The 18,420-nt window shown below is 36.1% G+C and overlaps 1 protein-coding gene and 1 pseudogene across 1 annotated transcript; one reads left to right on the plus strand and one right to left on the minus strand.

Moving 5' to 3' along the window:
* Positions 1-2,507: 2,507 nt before the first annotated feature.
* On the plus strand, positions 2,508-4,302 carry LOC143597083 (phosphatidylglycerophosphate phosphatase 1, chloroplastic/mitochondrial-like). The gene is made up of 5 exons (XM_077075681.1): positions 2,508-2,938; positions 3,011-3,088; positions 3,652-3,725; positions 3,808-3,915; positions 4,116-4,302. The coding sequence occupies exons 1-5, from the start codon at positions 2,533-2,535 to the stop codon at positions 4,230-4,232; spliced, it is 783 nt and encodes a 260-aa protein (XP_076931796.1). The 5' UTR covers positions 2,508-2,532; the 3' UTR covers positions 4,233-4,302.
* Positions 4,303-5,539: 1,237 nt separating this feature from the next.
* LOC143597084 (G-type lectin S-receptor-like serine/threonine-protein kinase SD2-5) lies at positions 5,540-8,763 on the minus strand (annotated as a pseudogene).
* Positions 8,764-18,420: the final 9,657 nt, after the last annotated feature.

An 18,420-nucleotide genomic window follows, 5' to 3' on the forward strand; every position in this document is an offset into this window, starting at 1 on the left:
TAAAACGGATTCGGGTTGAAAGACTTCGTATTTAGTATGGGTTGAATCGTGTTTGGTTGAACACAAAACACTTTTGGTCCGTATTTTTAAATAATAATGCTTTAGTGCTAAATATTATTACATGTATAATATGAATCTTTGAGTCAAGTAGGGTCGAATTTGGGCTACTTTCTACCTATTTAACATGTTCCCCATTTAATCAGGTTTCGTTTTTCCGACCCATTAAGAAACATCACAACCGGTTGTATTGGTTCAGTTTTATTTTTTGCACACAATCCCCTAAATCTCTATATTTGAAAAAATATTAATTATTTATAGACAAATGTACCCAAAACTATTTAGGTCAACCTAAACTAGCCTAATCTACTTTGACCCGTTACACAAATTAGTAAATAGAAACAAAACAAAGCTAAAAAGGCAGCGGGTCAATGGTTTTAATTGCCAAATGTGTAAATGCATATTACCATCAAAAGTAGCTTTATTTAATAAGATATTAGTTTTTTTATAAACAAATGGACAAAACGGGTCAATATGTGAATCGTTATGGTGGTTATAGGCATCGGTGGACGGTTTAATGCTTTCTGCAAGTGAAAAGAGTTGCAGTTGTTATAAATAATGTAAACTTACACATCTCTCACATTTCCCGCACAAAATTATGTAAATAGTGAATCTTTTTTTATCATAATTGTAGGTTCGTTGTTAAGTTTTGATGCATGTTTGTTAAGATGAATACTGTAGAATCTTGAAGCAAAAGAAGGTCAACTGTCTCAGACTGGTTTGTTTAGGGAGTTATATTGTATATTCAAAAAAATTTTGCTTCTTTGTTATAGTTACAAACAAGATGGTGAATTTGGTTATAGGAATGGGAGAAATGGTAATGACTTGTATCTAAAAAGTTTTTTATATTTTGCTAGGCGTTAGTTGTCAACCTATGTTTTACTAGATTGTAGTATTTTTTTCTTTTGGATATAGGTTTGGCTTTGAAAAGTCAAGATTTTATCGCCGTCGCAACAACGCGCGGGTTTCCAACTAGTATACAATAAACAATCAGTTTATAATAGGTTTGAAAACGGTTGATTTGGACAAAATTCTGATAACGTCAACGATTAAGACTTAGCCTATAATACCTAAAAATATATATAGTTTTAAAACTAAAAATTTATTCGGGTTGACCCGAAACCTAGAATTTTGGACCCAAGAACCAACCCGAATTACTTCGGTCCGGGTTCAGGTTATCCTTTTCTCGGGTTCAGGTTTCTTGGATCGGGTTAGTTCGGGTTCGGGTACGAGTTTTCTCGGGTTGGGTTTCGGGTTTCGGGTAAAAGTGACAGCCCTAGAATTGATTGTGTAATTGATGTACCACTGCCGCCACCACTACCATTACCACCACTCCTGTCGCTACCACCACCACCATTACCATCGTCACCGCCATTATCATTCTTATTATTTTGTTAAGTTTTCTACATTTGAAATCACAAGTATTCCTATTTACCCCATTTCTATTCCTATTTACCAAAAAATACATAGTAATGATTCATTTCATTCTATCGTCGAATCCATTTTCTCATCCATTCAATTTATTTGACCTTTTTATTACCCCATACCAAACATATTCTAAAACAAATTTTAAAAATAAAGAAAACTTAAATCACGAGCAATAAGAGATTACTAAAGGTCTAAAGGTGCATAAATAAACGAGAAGAATAAATGAAAGCATTCAAAATAGAATGCAATTGTCACGATTCATATTATCAAATGGTTTATATGAATTTAAATTGTATATTACCAACATAAATTGACAAATAACAATATATTATTTTGATATCGGATGTAATATAAAGACACGGGTAATAGGACACTTCACACATGCCACACCACCCAAAAACAACCTCAACACCACTACAGGTGTTTAGGAAGTAGAGCGTTGCCCATCTAGGTGCACCCCGTAGGCCCACACCAACTACTTGTTTGGGCGTTGCCCCCCAAAATCAATCTCACTCACATTTGTTGGCCAATCATAGCATTCCGTTATGTCGACTTTTAATTTAATGTAAACGTTATTCTAATCAATGTGATAAGTGTAATCATTACATTTTTATTTATTATTATTCTTATAATAATAGTAATTATTATTATTATTATTATTATTATTATTATTATTATTATTTTGCGTTTTCAACTTACCTGGAAGTACGTTACGTGAAGGCTTCTTTTGCTTTTTTACCCCCCTAAAACACCACGGATGCTGTAACAAAGTTGAAGAATTACCATAACGTATTTTATGTTAAATTCTGTGTTACATATTTTATTCATTTATGTCAGTCCCACATTGGTTTCAAGTTTAAACCAAATCCATTTCATCACACACATCCGTAACCAGTGGCCACAATCCTTTATAAAGTCAATCAATCTCAACTGCAAACCAAAACACACACACAAGATTCTCCAAACACCAAGCGTTTAGATTCCACAAATGGGCATCTCGTCATGCTATTATAATAATAATAATAACAATAATAATATCCTTGTAAGATGTTGTATACCCTGTCTCCACCACATCACACTCACTCAATCAACCGTACCTCTAACACCAGAATTCGTTCATGTGTTAAATCTCATAGCAGAAATGTCACAAACATGCGGTGGGCAGACTTAAAGGCAGCAGTAGGACAGAGGATTAACGTCCAAGGGATTCTGTTTACGGTTTCGGTGATTACCAGAAACAGGCATTGGATGATACCTCATGTATCGGTGCCTGATGTAACATATATTGATTGGGCTGCTTTGAAGAATAAGGGGTTTGAAGGTGTGGTGTTTGATAAGGATAACACTCTTACTGTTCCTTACTCTTTGGATTTGCGGGGCCCGCTTACCGCGTCTGTGGAGTCTTGCAAATCGGTTTTTGGGAACAACATTGCAGTTTTCAGTAACTCTGCTGGTAATCTAACTTCATCACAACTTATTAGTTGGTGTTTATTTTGATTAGTTTGATAATTTAAATTGGGTTTAGGACTTGAGGAGTATGATCCTGATGACAGGAAAGCGAAGGCGATTGAGTCGGCCATTGGAATTCGAGTAATTAGACATAGTAAGTGTCTAAATGAATTCCTTAATTAGATCCTCCATTTGAATTGAACTTACATGTTTTCAAGTAGGGGTGTTACATGGGTTGTGTTCGCGGGTTGGTGTTGACACGAACCTGAATGTTTCACAAGAATCCGAAAATTTGACAAGAACATGAACCCGAATTTTTATTTTTTTTATTGTTTCCGCATATTAATACTTTAATTTTACAACCAAAATAAATTGCAAACTTATACAAAACACTTACATTTTTAATTAAAATTCATTATGCTAATTTCCTTTTTAGTTTTAAGTTTTGCATAACATACCCAACCAACTTAATTTATTATATAAATCATATTTAGGAAATAAAAAATAAAAAATATATAGGTATCCGGATTGACACGAACCCGGCCCGAAATTGATCTGAACCATTTTATACCAAACCCAAACCCGCAAACGTCATTGTTAGATTTGTGTCGGGTTTTCGTGTCATGTCACAAGGGAGAAATTTGTGCTTGTGGGTACTTGATATCTCTAAAGTGATGATGGATTCATGAGTTTTGTTTCTTTAAATGTATATACTAGAGATGAAGAAACCAGCTGGTTCAGCTGAAGAAGTTGAAAGGCATTTTGGATGTAATTCATCTAAGCTCATTATGGTACCAAGTATTATGTAAAACTTATGAATATATGGTGTTTATTAAAGTTAAATAAACTATTATAAAAAAATGTTTTTTACAGGTGGGTGATCGTACCTTCACAGATATTGTCTACGGGAACAGAAACGGGTTTCTTACTATATTAACTGCCCCACTGAGTGTTGCAGAAGAGACATTAATTGTTAAGCAGGTTTTATTCCATACATTATCTTTATTAAATTTTAACGTGGGCTGGGTAACATGTTAGGAACCAGCTGATTCAGCTACATATAATATATAGCATCATCTCAATGTCCTTATAAGAAACATAAGAATGTAAAAACATAGATAGTGGCAATATGCAAGTGAAAAGTTGCGCATATCTATTATTGTATACTTAAATATTTTCAGGTGAGGAAGATCGAACAAGCTCTTCTAAAGTGGTGGTTGAGAAAGGGGTTAAAGCCAGCGAATGCGTGGCTTCTTCTGGACGCTTTAGATTGCGTGAAAGAACCGCCAGCTATTTAAGGAATGCCGTAGAAACTAGACAAATGAGGAATTGAAGTCATTTTAGGTGGCGCAAGCCCCCTATGCATGATTTTTTCAGTAACCTTATTCTTATTTACTCAATGAACTAGCTAGTAACATTTGTGCCTATATAAGATGCTTTGCTAGTTTGGATTACATGGTAGCTCGTTTGTTTTGAAATTCGTGAAACTTGAATAGCGGTTTTGTTTAAGGAAAGGCTGTAATGTCGGTTGGACCAACTCTACTACGTAAAGAAATATCAAAAGGGTTTCACCAGTTATATTTTCTTTAGTAAAGGCTAGCCGGATATGGTAGTGGCAGCCAAGGTGGTTGTTGTGGCCTTTGGGAGGGGCGGTGGTGGCACGTAGTGGTGGCGGGTGTTATCCGCTTATTTGGACTTTGCTTTAAGTCAATGTTGTAAAAGTAGGTCTACAAGGCCGAGTACTCTCCGAGTACTCGCTACAAGGTATGGTGCCGAGGGGAGTTTCTTTAACTCCGCCTAGTTACTAAAAATTGGTCAAAGATGGTCAACATTAGCCTGAATCACATCTTGTCAGTTAACTTGGGTCTATTTTGACTTAAAAAATACAACATAATTCGTATTTCAATAATATTAAAGAACGAATATCATTATTTTTAATTAATGATTAACATTTTTTAGAATAATTTAGTGTTTAAAAATGTATTTCTCTTATTTATATTGATATTCATTTATTTTGTTTTAAATATTAGTAAACTTATGATATTTGAAATATATATATTACCCAAAATCTAATTTTCTTTATATTTATCATGTCCGAGTACTCTCTCCAAGGGGGTCGGCCGCCTAGGGACCGCCTAGCGACTTTTGCAACATTGCTTTAAGTTATCAACTTTTATGATAGGGGCCGGTTTTGACCCATTGTATAGAATTTAGTATACACGACTTGGCCTGTTATATAATTTTAGTAGACCCAATCACCCAAATCAAACCATTCCTAGCTTGAAGAAAGAGTCATTACTTCTGGGTGTATATCTAATAGGTATATAATGAGGAAGCCACCGCTCAAGAGGGACTCGGTTGGTTGCAGTGAGATTCAATATGCACCAGAAGACCTGAGGTTGATTGGTAAAAAACACACCATTGGGTTGAACATTATAAAACATAATACAAGCAGCTAAAGCCATAATAGTTTGAATTTATTGCAACAATTATAATATGAACTCACAATAAAAATTAGATTGTATAAGCATAAAGTCAATATAGTTTTGTAGGGAAACAAAATACAGAAAGCATAGAAATGATCCACAAGAACCTTTAAAGCTACTTACCTTGGGCCAGACAAAACAGAAGCCAACAATGGTGTTAAATCTTTCTTCTGACTATTGTTTTTACGCAGTCTTGGATCTGTAAAGTTATAATCCAAGTTTGTTTCAACGCTCATTCCTCCTTCTAACACCTTAACCACGGAAGACATTGAAGGCCCGCGTGTATAATCAGTCTGTAAACACCATGAAGCCATCTTCATCATCTCCACAACCTCTGTCTCATTTATTTGCATATCTTCACTGTGTTCGTCAACCATATCTAAAATTGTTCCTTGCTCCCAGCACTTCTGAAAAACAGAGAGCAAGTGCCAGCTTTCTTCTGGCAGAGATCTATCGAAATTTTTCCTGCCACATAAGATTTCCAAGAGAACGATCCCAAAGCTGTACACATCCACCTTTTCAGTGATAATTGAGCTCCACCATTCAGGAGCAATATAGCCTGGGGTTCCTTTAATGGTAGTCATCACTTCGGTTTGAGTTTTGTCAATCAACTTAGATAACCCAAAATCAGATACTTTTGCATTGAAATTGATGTCTAGAAGTATGTTTTGAGGTTTGATATCAAGATGCATAATTTTTTGCCTACAATCTTCATGGAGATATGCTAACCCTTTGGCTATATCAAGAATAATTTTCTTCCTACATTCCCATCTGAGTACTTGCTCCCGAACTCCATTGTAGATCCACCGATCTAATGACCCGTTGATCATGAAGTCATACACTAGAAATCTTCTTGATTTCCATGTACAAAATCCTCTAAGTCTAACCAGATTCACATGATGAATGTTACCAATGGATTGAACCTCAGCTAGGAATGATTTGTTAATGTGTGAAAGGCCTTCAAGACATTTTACTGCAATCTTGGAGCCATCTTTGAGACTTCCTTCGAAAACCGATCCAAATCCTCCTCCACCAAGCTTTTTACTAAAGTTCTCTGTAGCGGTTACTAGTTCTTGATAAGAAAACCTATTTGGCATTCCTGAAACTTGATCAAAATACTCATCCTCCATTTCGGCATCCTTTCTTCGCTTGTGAACTACGTATGTAATACACCCTATCGCCACAACAAGCAGAAGCACAAAGCTTCCAATCGCAGAGCCTACAACTCTTGCAACTTGATGTGATGAAGGAGGTGGTCCAACATTCTGAACTTTTATGAAAGCTGAAGCATGATAATATGGATCAGCAAACTTCATTGTAAATAACTCTGATGGTAAAAAACATACTCCATTTGAAGCATTTAGAAAATACCGAAAAAATGCTGCTTTGCATGAACAATTATTTTGGCATGCTTGTTTGCAAGTGTCCATACTCACACCCTCCATGTCAGCAAGAGAGGTGAAGTATGTAATATTCTCAAGTTTAATAAATTTTTGATCTTGTGCAGAATTACATGAGAGAGGAGTAATTTCAGAGCATCCAAGGTTGATCTGGCGATCATTCACATATTTAAAATATTCAAATTCGGGACAAGTACATTCCTTATTTGGCGTGCATATGGAATTTCTTCTGCAAACCAAAGGAAAGCTACACTCATCAACATTACGTATAGTGAGATCGGTTACCATTGTCCATTCTTCAGCTCGCCATTCAAACACTTGCAAATGCCCATCAGGCATTAGTTTCATATACTGAGCTGATGATGCTTGACTTATGGGAATCTCACCATCAGGATAACTAGGGTCGGAAGAAACATTGTATAGTGACAAACTCCCATTTAAGTACCAAATGTAACTTCTTTCATCAAGTTCAAGATCGTAATATGGAGAGACCAATATACTGTAATAGGCTTGAGGTGGGTTTGATTCGATATAAGCAAACAAACCTTTATTCGTGACTTGAAAAGAATACAAACCTTCTGAAGAATTGGCAGAAGAAATAGATATCAGTTTTTGACCCATAAAGAGCTTTTGCCCAAGTAACAAACAATCTGTTGGATGCTCAAAAGATTGCCAAACTACGAAGTTCTGGTGATCGAATAACACCAGATTCCCGACTTCAGTTAGGTTCATGCCAGCGACGGATTTTCCTGCAGTGTTGGTTGTCCAAACAGTACTTCCATCTCCATCCTTTAGGACCAATTCTCCAGCCGCAGTTAATTCCAGTATGGCATTATCCCTAACAGGATGGTCTCGGTTGGCTGACCAAACGACTTGATATTCCCCGGGGCCAGTGGCCGGAGAAATGAATATGGCAAAGATGTAGTAGATTGGTTTTCCTTGGGTACAATTTCCTTCACATAGAAAGCCACAGGAGAATTGAGCACCATTGGTATTTCTAAGGAGCATGGGTTGGAGATCTGAGTAATTGACATCCCATGTAGTCGAAAGATTTGCTGTGTAAGAATAAGACTGAAAAACTGTAGTAACATCTTCTATCACTTTCACCCTTCCAACTGCCATTCAAACACTTTCAAATGCCCATCCTGCATCAGTTTCATATACTGAGCTGAAGAAGCTTTAGGTATGTCAATTACATAATAAGGATCACTTGGCTTGGAAGAATCCATGAAGAATGACAAACTCCCGTTCAAATACCACATGTATCTTCTTCCTGTATTTGTATTGTTGCCATAAATCAACCTACTGAGATAGGTTTGAGATTGTCCTTGTGATCTTTTATAACCAAATACACCTTTATCCGTGACTTGAAGCGAATACCATGGACCGCTGGAAGAATATCTAGATATCAGTTGTTGATCTGCAAACAGCTTTTGTCCAAGTAACAAAGAGTCTCTTGGGTGATCAAAATATTGCCAAACTACCGAGTTCTGGTCATTAAACAACACCAGGTTTCCGGTATCGGTGAGGTTCATGCCAGCAACCGCTTTTCCGGAAGTTTCGGTGCTCCAAAATGCGTTTCCATATTCGTCCATTAGCACTAAGTCTCCAGCTGCTGTAAAACTCAGTGTTGTATTCATGGTATTCATGTCGACCGAGTACAGAAGCCACACTAATTTATATTGCCCAGGGGATTTTGCGGTCGAAGAAATGGATATGCCAAAGGTGTAACTGGAACAATTTTCTTCACAGAGGAAGCCAAAGGTGAATACAGCTACATTGGTTTCTCTACGGAGCAGGGGCATGGCATACGAGCCGTTGGTGGTCCATGTAGTTGAAAGATTTGCTGTGGGATGTAATTCAGAAGGCTGGGCAGTGGTGGGACTAGGTGATAACATGAGAATTAGAGAAAAGCCAAAGAAGAAACCAGAATTAATCCTCATGGCTGATGGATGAACACTGAAAGGATGAATGAAGAATGCATGATTCAAATATCCAGCCTGTTATAAGTATTCAACGTTGACTCATTTGAGTCAAGCTTACCGTGTTGGATCAGCCTCTAGTTTGAGACTCAAGTTTCTTATCCATTTTCATTTTGATTTAAATTGTTACCAGATATTTCCCCTAAATAAAATTAAACTTAAATAAATTAAAATAAGAATAAACTTGATGATTTGTTCTTTCAAAAAAACGGAAACTCGTAGTTTTGAATACTAGACGATGTTTATCTTCACAAAAATATGAAGATTCAACTAGTTATTCTTCTTAATGTCATTTCTGTAAACTATCAAACATTTTGTAAACTTACCTACAGGATTTGTAACATATTTTCTAAAAGTATATCCGGCTATTATACAGCTTATCCATGATAAACCATCCAAATTATAATCCAATATAGTAAATCTTAAAATTCAAGTAGTGTGCTGCATTTTATTAACCAAGCATTATACCCAATATTAAAATGCAACTGAAATTTTCTGGAATTCATTGCTATTTGAGTGGATTGACGTGGGGCTCTCTTGCACGACTCTCCTGCTTTTCTTACTTTTCCTCTTCTGTTAATTGCCGCTCTGTCACCATAGATGACCACTATCGCAGGCCACCAACGTCGGCCTCCACTGCCAGCTACAACAGCCATATTATTTGGGACAAGAAAGATAACCCCCCTACGCCGCCACATTCCTCAATCGGGTTATTTGATTTCCTCAATCAATTTCAAAAGGCTACAACCATCATTCTACCATATTAAATTTGATCCACACCTATACTCTGTGTCTTTATCCGCTTTACTTCGCATTTGTCATCATGTTTCATTGTTTCACTCCTTAGCTTCTCTCTCGGTTGAGGTCCGAGTGTTGCTTTGTTCTCGGCTGAGGTTAGAGATCAGCTTTGTCTTCACTTTCGTGTTTCTCTGCTGCGGTTTCTGAGGTGCGTTTATTGGACCGTAATCTCTCATTTTCATTTTGCAGCGAAATTAAACAAGATAGTTAAAAGAGGGATTACTTACTCTAACGTTGTGTTCATGAGTGTTAATAATGAAGAGAAAGGAAAAGAAAGTAAAGACTTCATGTGTTCCTTAGTTTTTTTAGGAGAGAAAGGAAAAGAAAAATAAAAATGATGTGTTCCCAGTTTCATTAAAGGAAAGAAAGGAAAGGAAAGAGGGAGAAATAAAGAAGAAAAGTGGGTGGAAATCTTTCTTTCCAAAATGGAAAGAATTGAGAAGAAAGGAAAAGAAAAAGAGAAAGGAGATGAAATGGAAAAGAAAAGAAAGAAAAACTTTCTTTTCCTTTCCTTTCTCTCGTTAAGTAAACTCGGGAACACAGAGAGCAAGGTTTGCATCAGGATGGAATACAGAAATTAAGCACACTCATTGGACTGAACAAGATTAATACATTTTAGATACAAAGTTAATTCATTTATTGTATACTGAATATATATTTTTACACAAGAAAAAATGTCTTACCAAAATTCCCAGTCTGCTAATTGGCTCTGAGATGGCAAATTCCCATACACCGAAAGCAAATCCAGAATATTCGAGAACATATACAGCGAATAATTAAAATTATTAAACTTTAGGACTTACTTAAAAGGTAGGCTACATCTAATAATTAACTACTTTCTACCATCAATGTAACAGATTGATGAACGAACAGGAGCCGTGATCGTAAGTGTTGGAAATATGTACGGTTTGGGTCAAGTCAACGAGGGCCGACCGGGTTATGACCTGAAAGAGTTACACCGAGGATAACGAACTTAAGACCCACTTAATATTTAACTGGGCCCGACACAATTAAATGAGATTAATTGGTGGGCATAGGCTCTTAGTGTGGTGATTGGGCTCAAAGCCCATTGGGTTTAATGGAGGATTAAACCCTAATCCCTTTCTATATATAGTATCTTATTTTATAATATGGAGTACCTACTCTCTTAAAACATAAAACCCTAGTCACCACCACTTTAGCCGCCGCCGCCTCCACCCCTGCCGTCGTCGCCGTCCTCCTCCGCCGTTTTCCGGCAGCCGCCGTTTTCCGGCAGTCTCTGTTTTCTGGCAGCCGCTGCTGCTCGGCCATTGTTGCAGCTGCCATTGTTGCACTGCTGTTTCCAACGTCCGCCGCCGCGCCACCGGATTTTCTTGGCTCGTTATTGTGTCGCCTTCTAGCTCCGTTTGTTACTCCATGGTGTCTCTACCGGTTGTGTATAACCGATGTACAATTTAAATACCGTTATTTACGTTTAACGTTATTTGGTTGTTTAAATCTCGTACTCGTATTGTTTGTAACCGGATCCTCATTTGGGTTTCAATTTGGTTGTTATTAGTTTTACCTTCCGCTGCGTTTTACTCTTTATTAGTTAATACAATTAATGAATATTAAACGAATATTAAAACCGGGTTTAAACCGTTAAGCCATTTCTTTTACCACCGTTGAAACCCAACAGTGGTATCAGAGCCGTAGTTACAACGTACGAGTTGACTCTGGGCTTTTTACCGGATCTATATCATAAACTTTAATTTGTTAAAGTTTTTGATCCAGATATTATTTGTGGCTATTCTTAACTATTCATATGTAAAACGAGTTGGCATTCTTGGAACTTGATCTAAATACTCTTCTTCCATTTCAAATTCCCTTTTTCGCTTGTTGACTTGGTACTTAATAAACCCTATGGCCACAACAAGCAGAATTGCAATACTTCCAATCGTAGAGCCTATAATTGTTGCAAAATGATGTGATCTAACATAAACATTCTGGACTTTTATGAAAGCTAAAACACTAATGTGATGTGGATCAACAATCTTCATTGTAAATATCTCAGAAGGTAGAAAACATTCCCCACTTGAAACGTTTGACGGATGATACTGGAAAAAAGCTGCTTTACATGAGCAATCGTTCAGACATGCTTGTTTGCAAGTCTCCGCATTCACCCCCTCCATGTCGGCATTATAGGTGAAGTACTTGATGTTATCAAGTATGATAAAATCTTGGTCTTGTGTAGAATTACACAAGAGAGGAGTAATTTCCGAGCATCCCTGGTTAGGTTGACGGTCGTTCAATGGTTTATAATATTCTATTCTGGGACAACTACATTGTTGATTAGTCGGGAAGATGGAATTTCTTCCGCAAGCCAAAGGATAACTACATTCATCAAGAAAATCCGCAGTAAGATCAGCTACTGTCCAAATTTGGTTTAGCAGTTAACTAACCGAAACGAACTGAAAAATAACCGCCAATAAACGATTAACCGAAACCGAATTGAAGTGTTCGGTTATGGTTACGATTATATCTATGAACGGAACCTGACACACCCTAATGTAATGTTAAAAGCATTTTGTGTTGCGTAGATACTTCCATCTTGTAATTCATTTTTGAATCCCATCGCATCACGTGGTAATCTAACTAGTTGATACGCATAAGGAAAGCGACCTGCACCATAAATTGCATAATAACTTTAATACCTCACTACATTAGAAATTCACTTATCTAGATTCAAATTAGTGAATCGTGGCAACAGTGATGTTGATTATTGTTGAATCGTTAATACCTAACCGGGAAGATGAGAGCACGTCGTCTAGTAATGCGTGAAACTTAGGGTTAACGAAACTGAAGTAGAAATTACTGATTGCAGATCCTCTGCCAAGAGAAGGTTCATCCGGGTCAGTCAGCCATAATTGCTAAAGGGAGCTTTTAAGCACCAATGTTGTGATTTGATATCAGCACAACTAAGTTTGAATCGAGCTCATGGTATTTCATAATCCCTATTATCGATCTCTTTCTTGCTTATATCCAGCCGCTTCCACTGATCCATTAATTTATTCGGCTGGTATGTTGGGCTAATGAATACGATTCATATAACGTAATAAAGGAATATCACCCGCTTTTTTAGGTATACAACCGATTTTTATTAGAGAAAATTTAAATGTTTATCGTATCATGATCAAATTGAAGTATTTTTTGTTTGCAAGTAAAAATTAAATACAGACAAATAGAATGGACAGATCAAGTAATAAGTCCACAGATTCCATCATCAAGAAGTACTTATCATAACATTAGACAAGCAAACTCTAAAGAATATGTGTGATCATGCTTGAGCATGGTTTGCAAAAGGCTTGTAACGGCTTCAGTTTTGCCATAGACAAGCCATAAAAAGCAGTCATGTCAACGTGCTCCTCCGTGCATATCTTCTCCCATTCGAATACTTGAATCAAAGTTCCCAATGCCAACCCAAGGACACGATATCCTAAATTGGTTCCCGGGCATCCACGCCTACCAACACCAAATGCAAGCATTTTGTATTTATCCTCACCCCTCCTATCAAACCTTTCAGGCGTAAATTTATGAGGTTCATCCCACAAGACAAGATCCCTCTGAATGGCATGTGCATTAACCATCAACATTGTTCCACGAGGCACAGAGTAGCCACCAACTGTAATATCTTCGGAAGCTTCGCGTGGAAGTAGTAAGGGAAGAGCTGGATACAAACGTAGACTCTCGTTTATGACATTTTGAAGGTATCTTAGTTTACCCAAATCGCTTTCTTGTAACAAACAGTCAGAACCTGTTGGAAACTCGATATCATAAACACAAGTAATCAAAGTGATTTATAGAAAAGATGAAACAACAAAGGGTGGATCAAACAATAATATATATTCGATTGAATGATCTTGGTACACAATAAAGATACATGAGAAATGTATATATATATACACAATAAACAGAAGGTAACTGTTTATAACGGTTACACAGCCGCCATTCTATTTATCTATCTAACTAATAATAATAATAATAATAATAATAATAATAATAATAATAATATCCTAAGTGTTACAAACACAAATAATAATGATATTATATAATAATAATAATGTTTAGCTTATAATATCTAATAGAACCAACGTGAATGTTAATCTCGTTCTTGATTGTTTGCATAGCATTCGGATTGTTCAGTATTAACGACATAGACCATTCCAGTGCTATATATGGTGTTTCTGTACCGGCAACTAACATTTGCTGCAGGTTTTGAGGCATGGATTAACACTATTCCTTTTATATTGTAAAATTAAAAATTAAAAATAAAAAATAAATTCAAGATTGGAGAGACAACGTTAATGCAGTTATCTAAAAACGAGTTAGTCCCGATTATTATTATTAGACCATGTGTAGTCATAAAGCTCCATCATCAGGGGTTATGCGCCACGTGGCGACCAGTCAGAGTTATGGTTTTGTACAAAAACAGGCTGTAGTCATAACTCTCCACTACCAGGGGTTATGCGTCACGTGGCGCCCAGTCATTATTAATTTTATTTGTTTTTTTAAATACTAAATCATTTAAATAAATTAACATAAAATTAAAAATTACATTAAACTTCCAAATAAAAAATACATTAAACTAAATTAAAAAAAATACATCAAATTGAAAATAAAAAAACATAAATAATACTAATAAAACTAAAACTCATTTATATTTTTCTAAAATTTTCGCTCGTCGAGTGGCTTTTAGAGATTGGACTATCGGGTCGTCTTCGGATAGCTCGTTTGATAAAATCTCGATGTCTTTGTCCATCTCATTCCTTCGAAGTAGGTCGACGGCGTCCAAATTTACTTGAAGTTGTTGGGTTCCAAGTTGGTGTAAATCTTGGAGTCGAGAGTTCATTAATTGGAATTGGTTTTCCAATTCGGGATTCGAAACCGTTGCCGACGACGAACCGGCCCCTTTCCCCTTTCCCCTTTCCCCTTTCCTTTGCCTTTGGTTCTTCTACCCCCCCGGCCGAGGCATGTCGGTAGTATTCACGGGGTCATTATCGCTTAAGTTGAAGTTTCGAGCGTCGGAACGGGGCGTGTCTGGATCAACCGAAGACGATGTTTTAGACTTTTTTTTACGCGGACCACCTTCGGCTTCGGCATCCAACACCAAGCCCCATTTTGGGTGAAACCTCAATAGGTCTTTCCAAATGCCAAAGTAGTTGAAGGTCCCGCTGACCTTATGTTGAAACTCAACCAACGCGTTATCCATGACTTCCGCGTCCGAGACACCGCTACTCCTAGTTCGATTCATCCGAGAGAAAACCGTATGGAAAGCCATGCATTTGGTGTTTATGTCGCCCCATTTCGACAATAACGAATCTTTTTCTCGACGCGAGTCCCCGCCAAGGTTGTGAAACATCTCTATAATTTTGTGCCAAAATACCCCCGTTTTTTGATAGTTCGCTAAAAAAATAAAAACATTACAAGTTTAATGTTTGTTATAAGAAATTTAAAAAAATATATATGCATTTTAAAAACCTACCGCATTTGGCATCTTCCGATATTTGGCACCAAGCACGAGCACATAGTACGCACTCGTCGATACTCCACGCTATCACCGTCTTTTTAACCCGAGGTTCGCCGGCGGACTTCTTTGCGTGTTTTTTCGAACGTCCGTGTTGGCTCGAACCGCCCTCGGGTTGTGTCTCCGGCACGAACTTGACCTCGGGTTGGGTCTCCGGGGCGGGTTGGGAACCCGAACCCGCAAAAATGTTTGTCATTGGGTTTTGGAAACCGGGCACCGCATTTGGCATAGAGTTTTGTAGAAGTGCAAAGTACGCGGCCATTTGAGGGTCATACATTTGCGGGACGGGTACGGTTGGCGTCGGGGCGGTAGATTGGTTCAGTTGTGGATTTTGGTTGGCTTGACGGGCATATTGACCGAAACCGAGAATATTTGGTTGTTGTTTGGAAACATGATGGTAGAAATATTAGTGTAAAAGATATAAATATTTGTGTAAATTGGTAGATTGGAAGGAATGTGTTAAATAATATGAGTTTGGTTTGTTTATATAGTATAAATATAATTAATTAATTTTTTTAAAAACCCCAACGGCTCCAAGACCAACGGTATTTTTTTTGGATCTGCGTGCCATTCTCGCGTTGTATCTAAAACGCACAAAAAAAATTTCAACATAACGCATGGGGAGGGGCGGTGTACCCCCCGCGTTTTCAACATAACGTTGGCCAACAACGTGACCACTACACCTGGTCTTATTATTATTATTATTATTATTATTATTATTATTATTATAGGTTTGGATCAAATACATATTAACTTAACATGCCAACTATGAAAATTAAGTATGGTAATTATATATACAAAATATGTTAGTGTAATTTTGCGTGAGTGCGGGGACCTAGTTGTCGTACTTACAAACTTATGGGGTTTTTGAGTTCGTTTTTTCCTATTCTTGACTGACAATTATTGTATGGTTATAAATAGGGTTATTTGTGATAAGGTAATCACAACAATAACAATCAATACAATTAGACTTTAGACTTTAAGTCTTAAATATTTTTAACATAGTGTAAATATGGTGTAGTGTAATTACAACATAATGTAATTACACTACGATTTAATTACATAATTACACTATTTGTATATTAATTACCCTATTTGATTGGCATATTTAGTATAATTTGTTGGTGTGTACGTTAACTTTCCCTTATTCTTATTATTATTATTATTATTATTATTGAACTGCGGTTAGTCCCGATTATTGGTATATGCAAATTAGTCAAAAAGTATAAAATATGAAAAACCATAACCATAATAATAATAATAATAATAATAATAATAATCTATGCTATATATAATACACCAAACAAGAGCAAATTAAAACACTCATTTTTAAATAATTTACAACACTTAAAGCATAAGGTACATGTGTTAGTAAGGGTAAACATGTCTTTTAAATACAATCCATTTAACTTACAAGTTTGGTCCATCATCTTTAACCATATTATGTTTTTAATTTAACTTGTAAACTAACTTTCTATCCATGATTTTTAAAAGACTATAGCCTTTTCATACGTTAATATTTTTATAAACAAATTGCACCATAAAAACGAGCATTTTATTCTCTTTAATTTGGATATGATATTGTTGTAAATTTTTTTTCATTTTAAATAAATTAATATGTTACGTAGGGGCGTTCAGTGTCGGTTTTGATGGGTTTTATGTTAAACTTGTGAGTCAAACCGTTAATACTGATTTTTTGTCGTCCAAAACCAAACTCAACCATTGAAAGTTGAAACCGAATAGTTACTAACGCTTGGTTCCAGTTTAGTTTTATAGTTTAAAACTTTAATAATAAGTTTAGTTTAAAATAATTAATAATTTAAATGTACCATCAATTTTAACTAAAAACTAACATAATATGATACTTGAGATGATCATAAATAAAAAATGATAATTTTAGTCACATAAATGGTAAATATTAGTGGAAGATCTACGACGTGAAATAATAACAACAAAGATTACAAAAGGAATCATATTGCAATTGGGTTAATTTACAGTCTTTTTGGTTTCATATGGCCGGTTGCCGATATAAACCGCGAACCAACCGTTCACTACGTTTGAAAATTTTGAAAGCGACCAACAAACCGAAAGTAAAAAAGAAAAAGAAAAAAAAAGTCAAACCAATGACCGATTTCAAGGTTTTAACCGAACCATAAACACTTATATTTGTACGTGATTAACCTGTTCAAACACCCGCTGCATCGCACAGGCACCCGTCTAGTAATATAAAATGTGTCACATTTTAGGAGATAATTGTAGCATATTAAGATCTTAACCACAGTTTGATTGATTTAATAATTAATCAGGGTACCCATCTACACAAGCAAATTATATGAGTTGTCACTGTTAGCGTACAAAATAATTAAATTAGCTAGCTTGTTTTGAGGTAGGTTTGATTAGGAAAGAAATCAGGCAAATGTCTTTGATCAAACAAATAATTAACCTAATTAATGACCAACTTAAAAAAAATGTATAAAAGCTACGTGATTTAAAACATCAACCCAAATGAATTCGGTGGGTAGTTATAAATCCATGCTTAAACCTCATGAAGAGTGTTCATTTCGATTGTCACGTATCCAATATTTCTAAATTTTCTAGTAACTTTGATGATGATTTCCATATTTAACTACAATTTCCTTTTTGATAATTTGTTTGGTGAACCATGTGAATAGAGGTGGGCATAAAAACCAGTTAACCGAACCGATCTAAAAACCGAACCGGTTTAACCGGATTTAATAAAATCCGGTTTTGAGCAACCGTAAACCGCCGGGTTAGGACCGGTTCGAAATTTTTGAGCTATAACTGCTTTGAACCCCGGCTGTTTGGAACCGGTTAGACAATATCCATTTGAGACTTAACAAGTTCCCATAAATATTCCTTTGATTAAGTAATGCTCATGCTCATCCATTCCATTTAATGGACATAAATATTCAACATTTCAAATTTAAAACGGTGTATTAATAATTTGGAAACCGGTTGCACAATTAATTGACAGATGCATTGTCATTTAATTCATCAAATATGATCATAATTCAATGCAAACAGTCTTTTTATAAATCTATACAAGAAAACCGGTTTGGAACCAACCCCAACTGGTACCAGGTTATAGTTTCGAACAATTCTAAGAAAATAACCAGTTATGATTGCTTTGACCCAAATCCGGTTCAGTTCAACCCAAAACCGGTTTAGGTAAAAAAAAACCGTTTGTGCGCCTCTAAAGGTGAAGTGAACATTGCGTTGATTTCCCTTCCTTTCGCTCATTTTACTAATTCGTAATT

The sequence above is a fragment of the Bidens hawaiensis genome, unplaced genomic scaffold, assembly GCF_021521415.1.
Source record: "Bidens hawaiensis isolate Kalapana, Puna unplaced genomic scaffold, B.hawaiensis_p1.1 tig00047558_1, whole genome shotgun sequence".
NCBI classification, from domain to species: domain Eukaryota; kingdom Viridiplantae; phylum Streptophyta; class Magnoliopsida; order Asterales; family Asteraceae; genus Bidens; species Bidens hawaiensis.

Bases quoted from the DNA above. Each gene is read 5' to 3' on its own strand.
- LOC143597083 (XM_077075681.1), top strand. From the start codon at position 2,533: ATGTTGTATACCCTGTCTCCACCACATCACACTCACTCAATCAACCGT. The intron at 3,726-3,807 runs GTACCAAGTATT...TGTTTTTTACAG, and splicing joins ATTCATCTAAGCTCATTATG to GTGGGTGATCGTACCTTCAC. The intron at 3,916-4,115 runs GTTTTATTCCAT...AAATATTTTCAG, and splicing joins AGACATTAATTGTTAAGCAG to GTGAGGAAGATCGAACAAGC.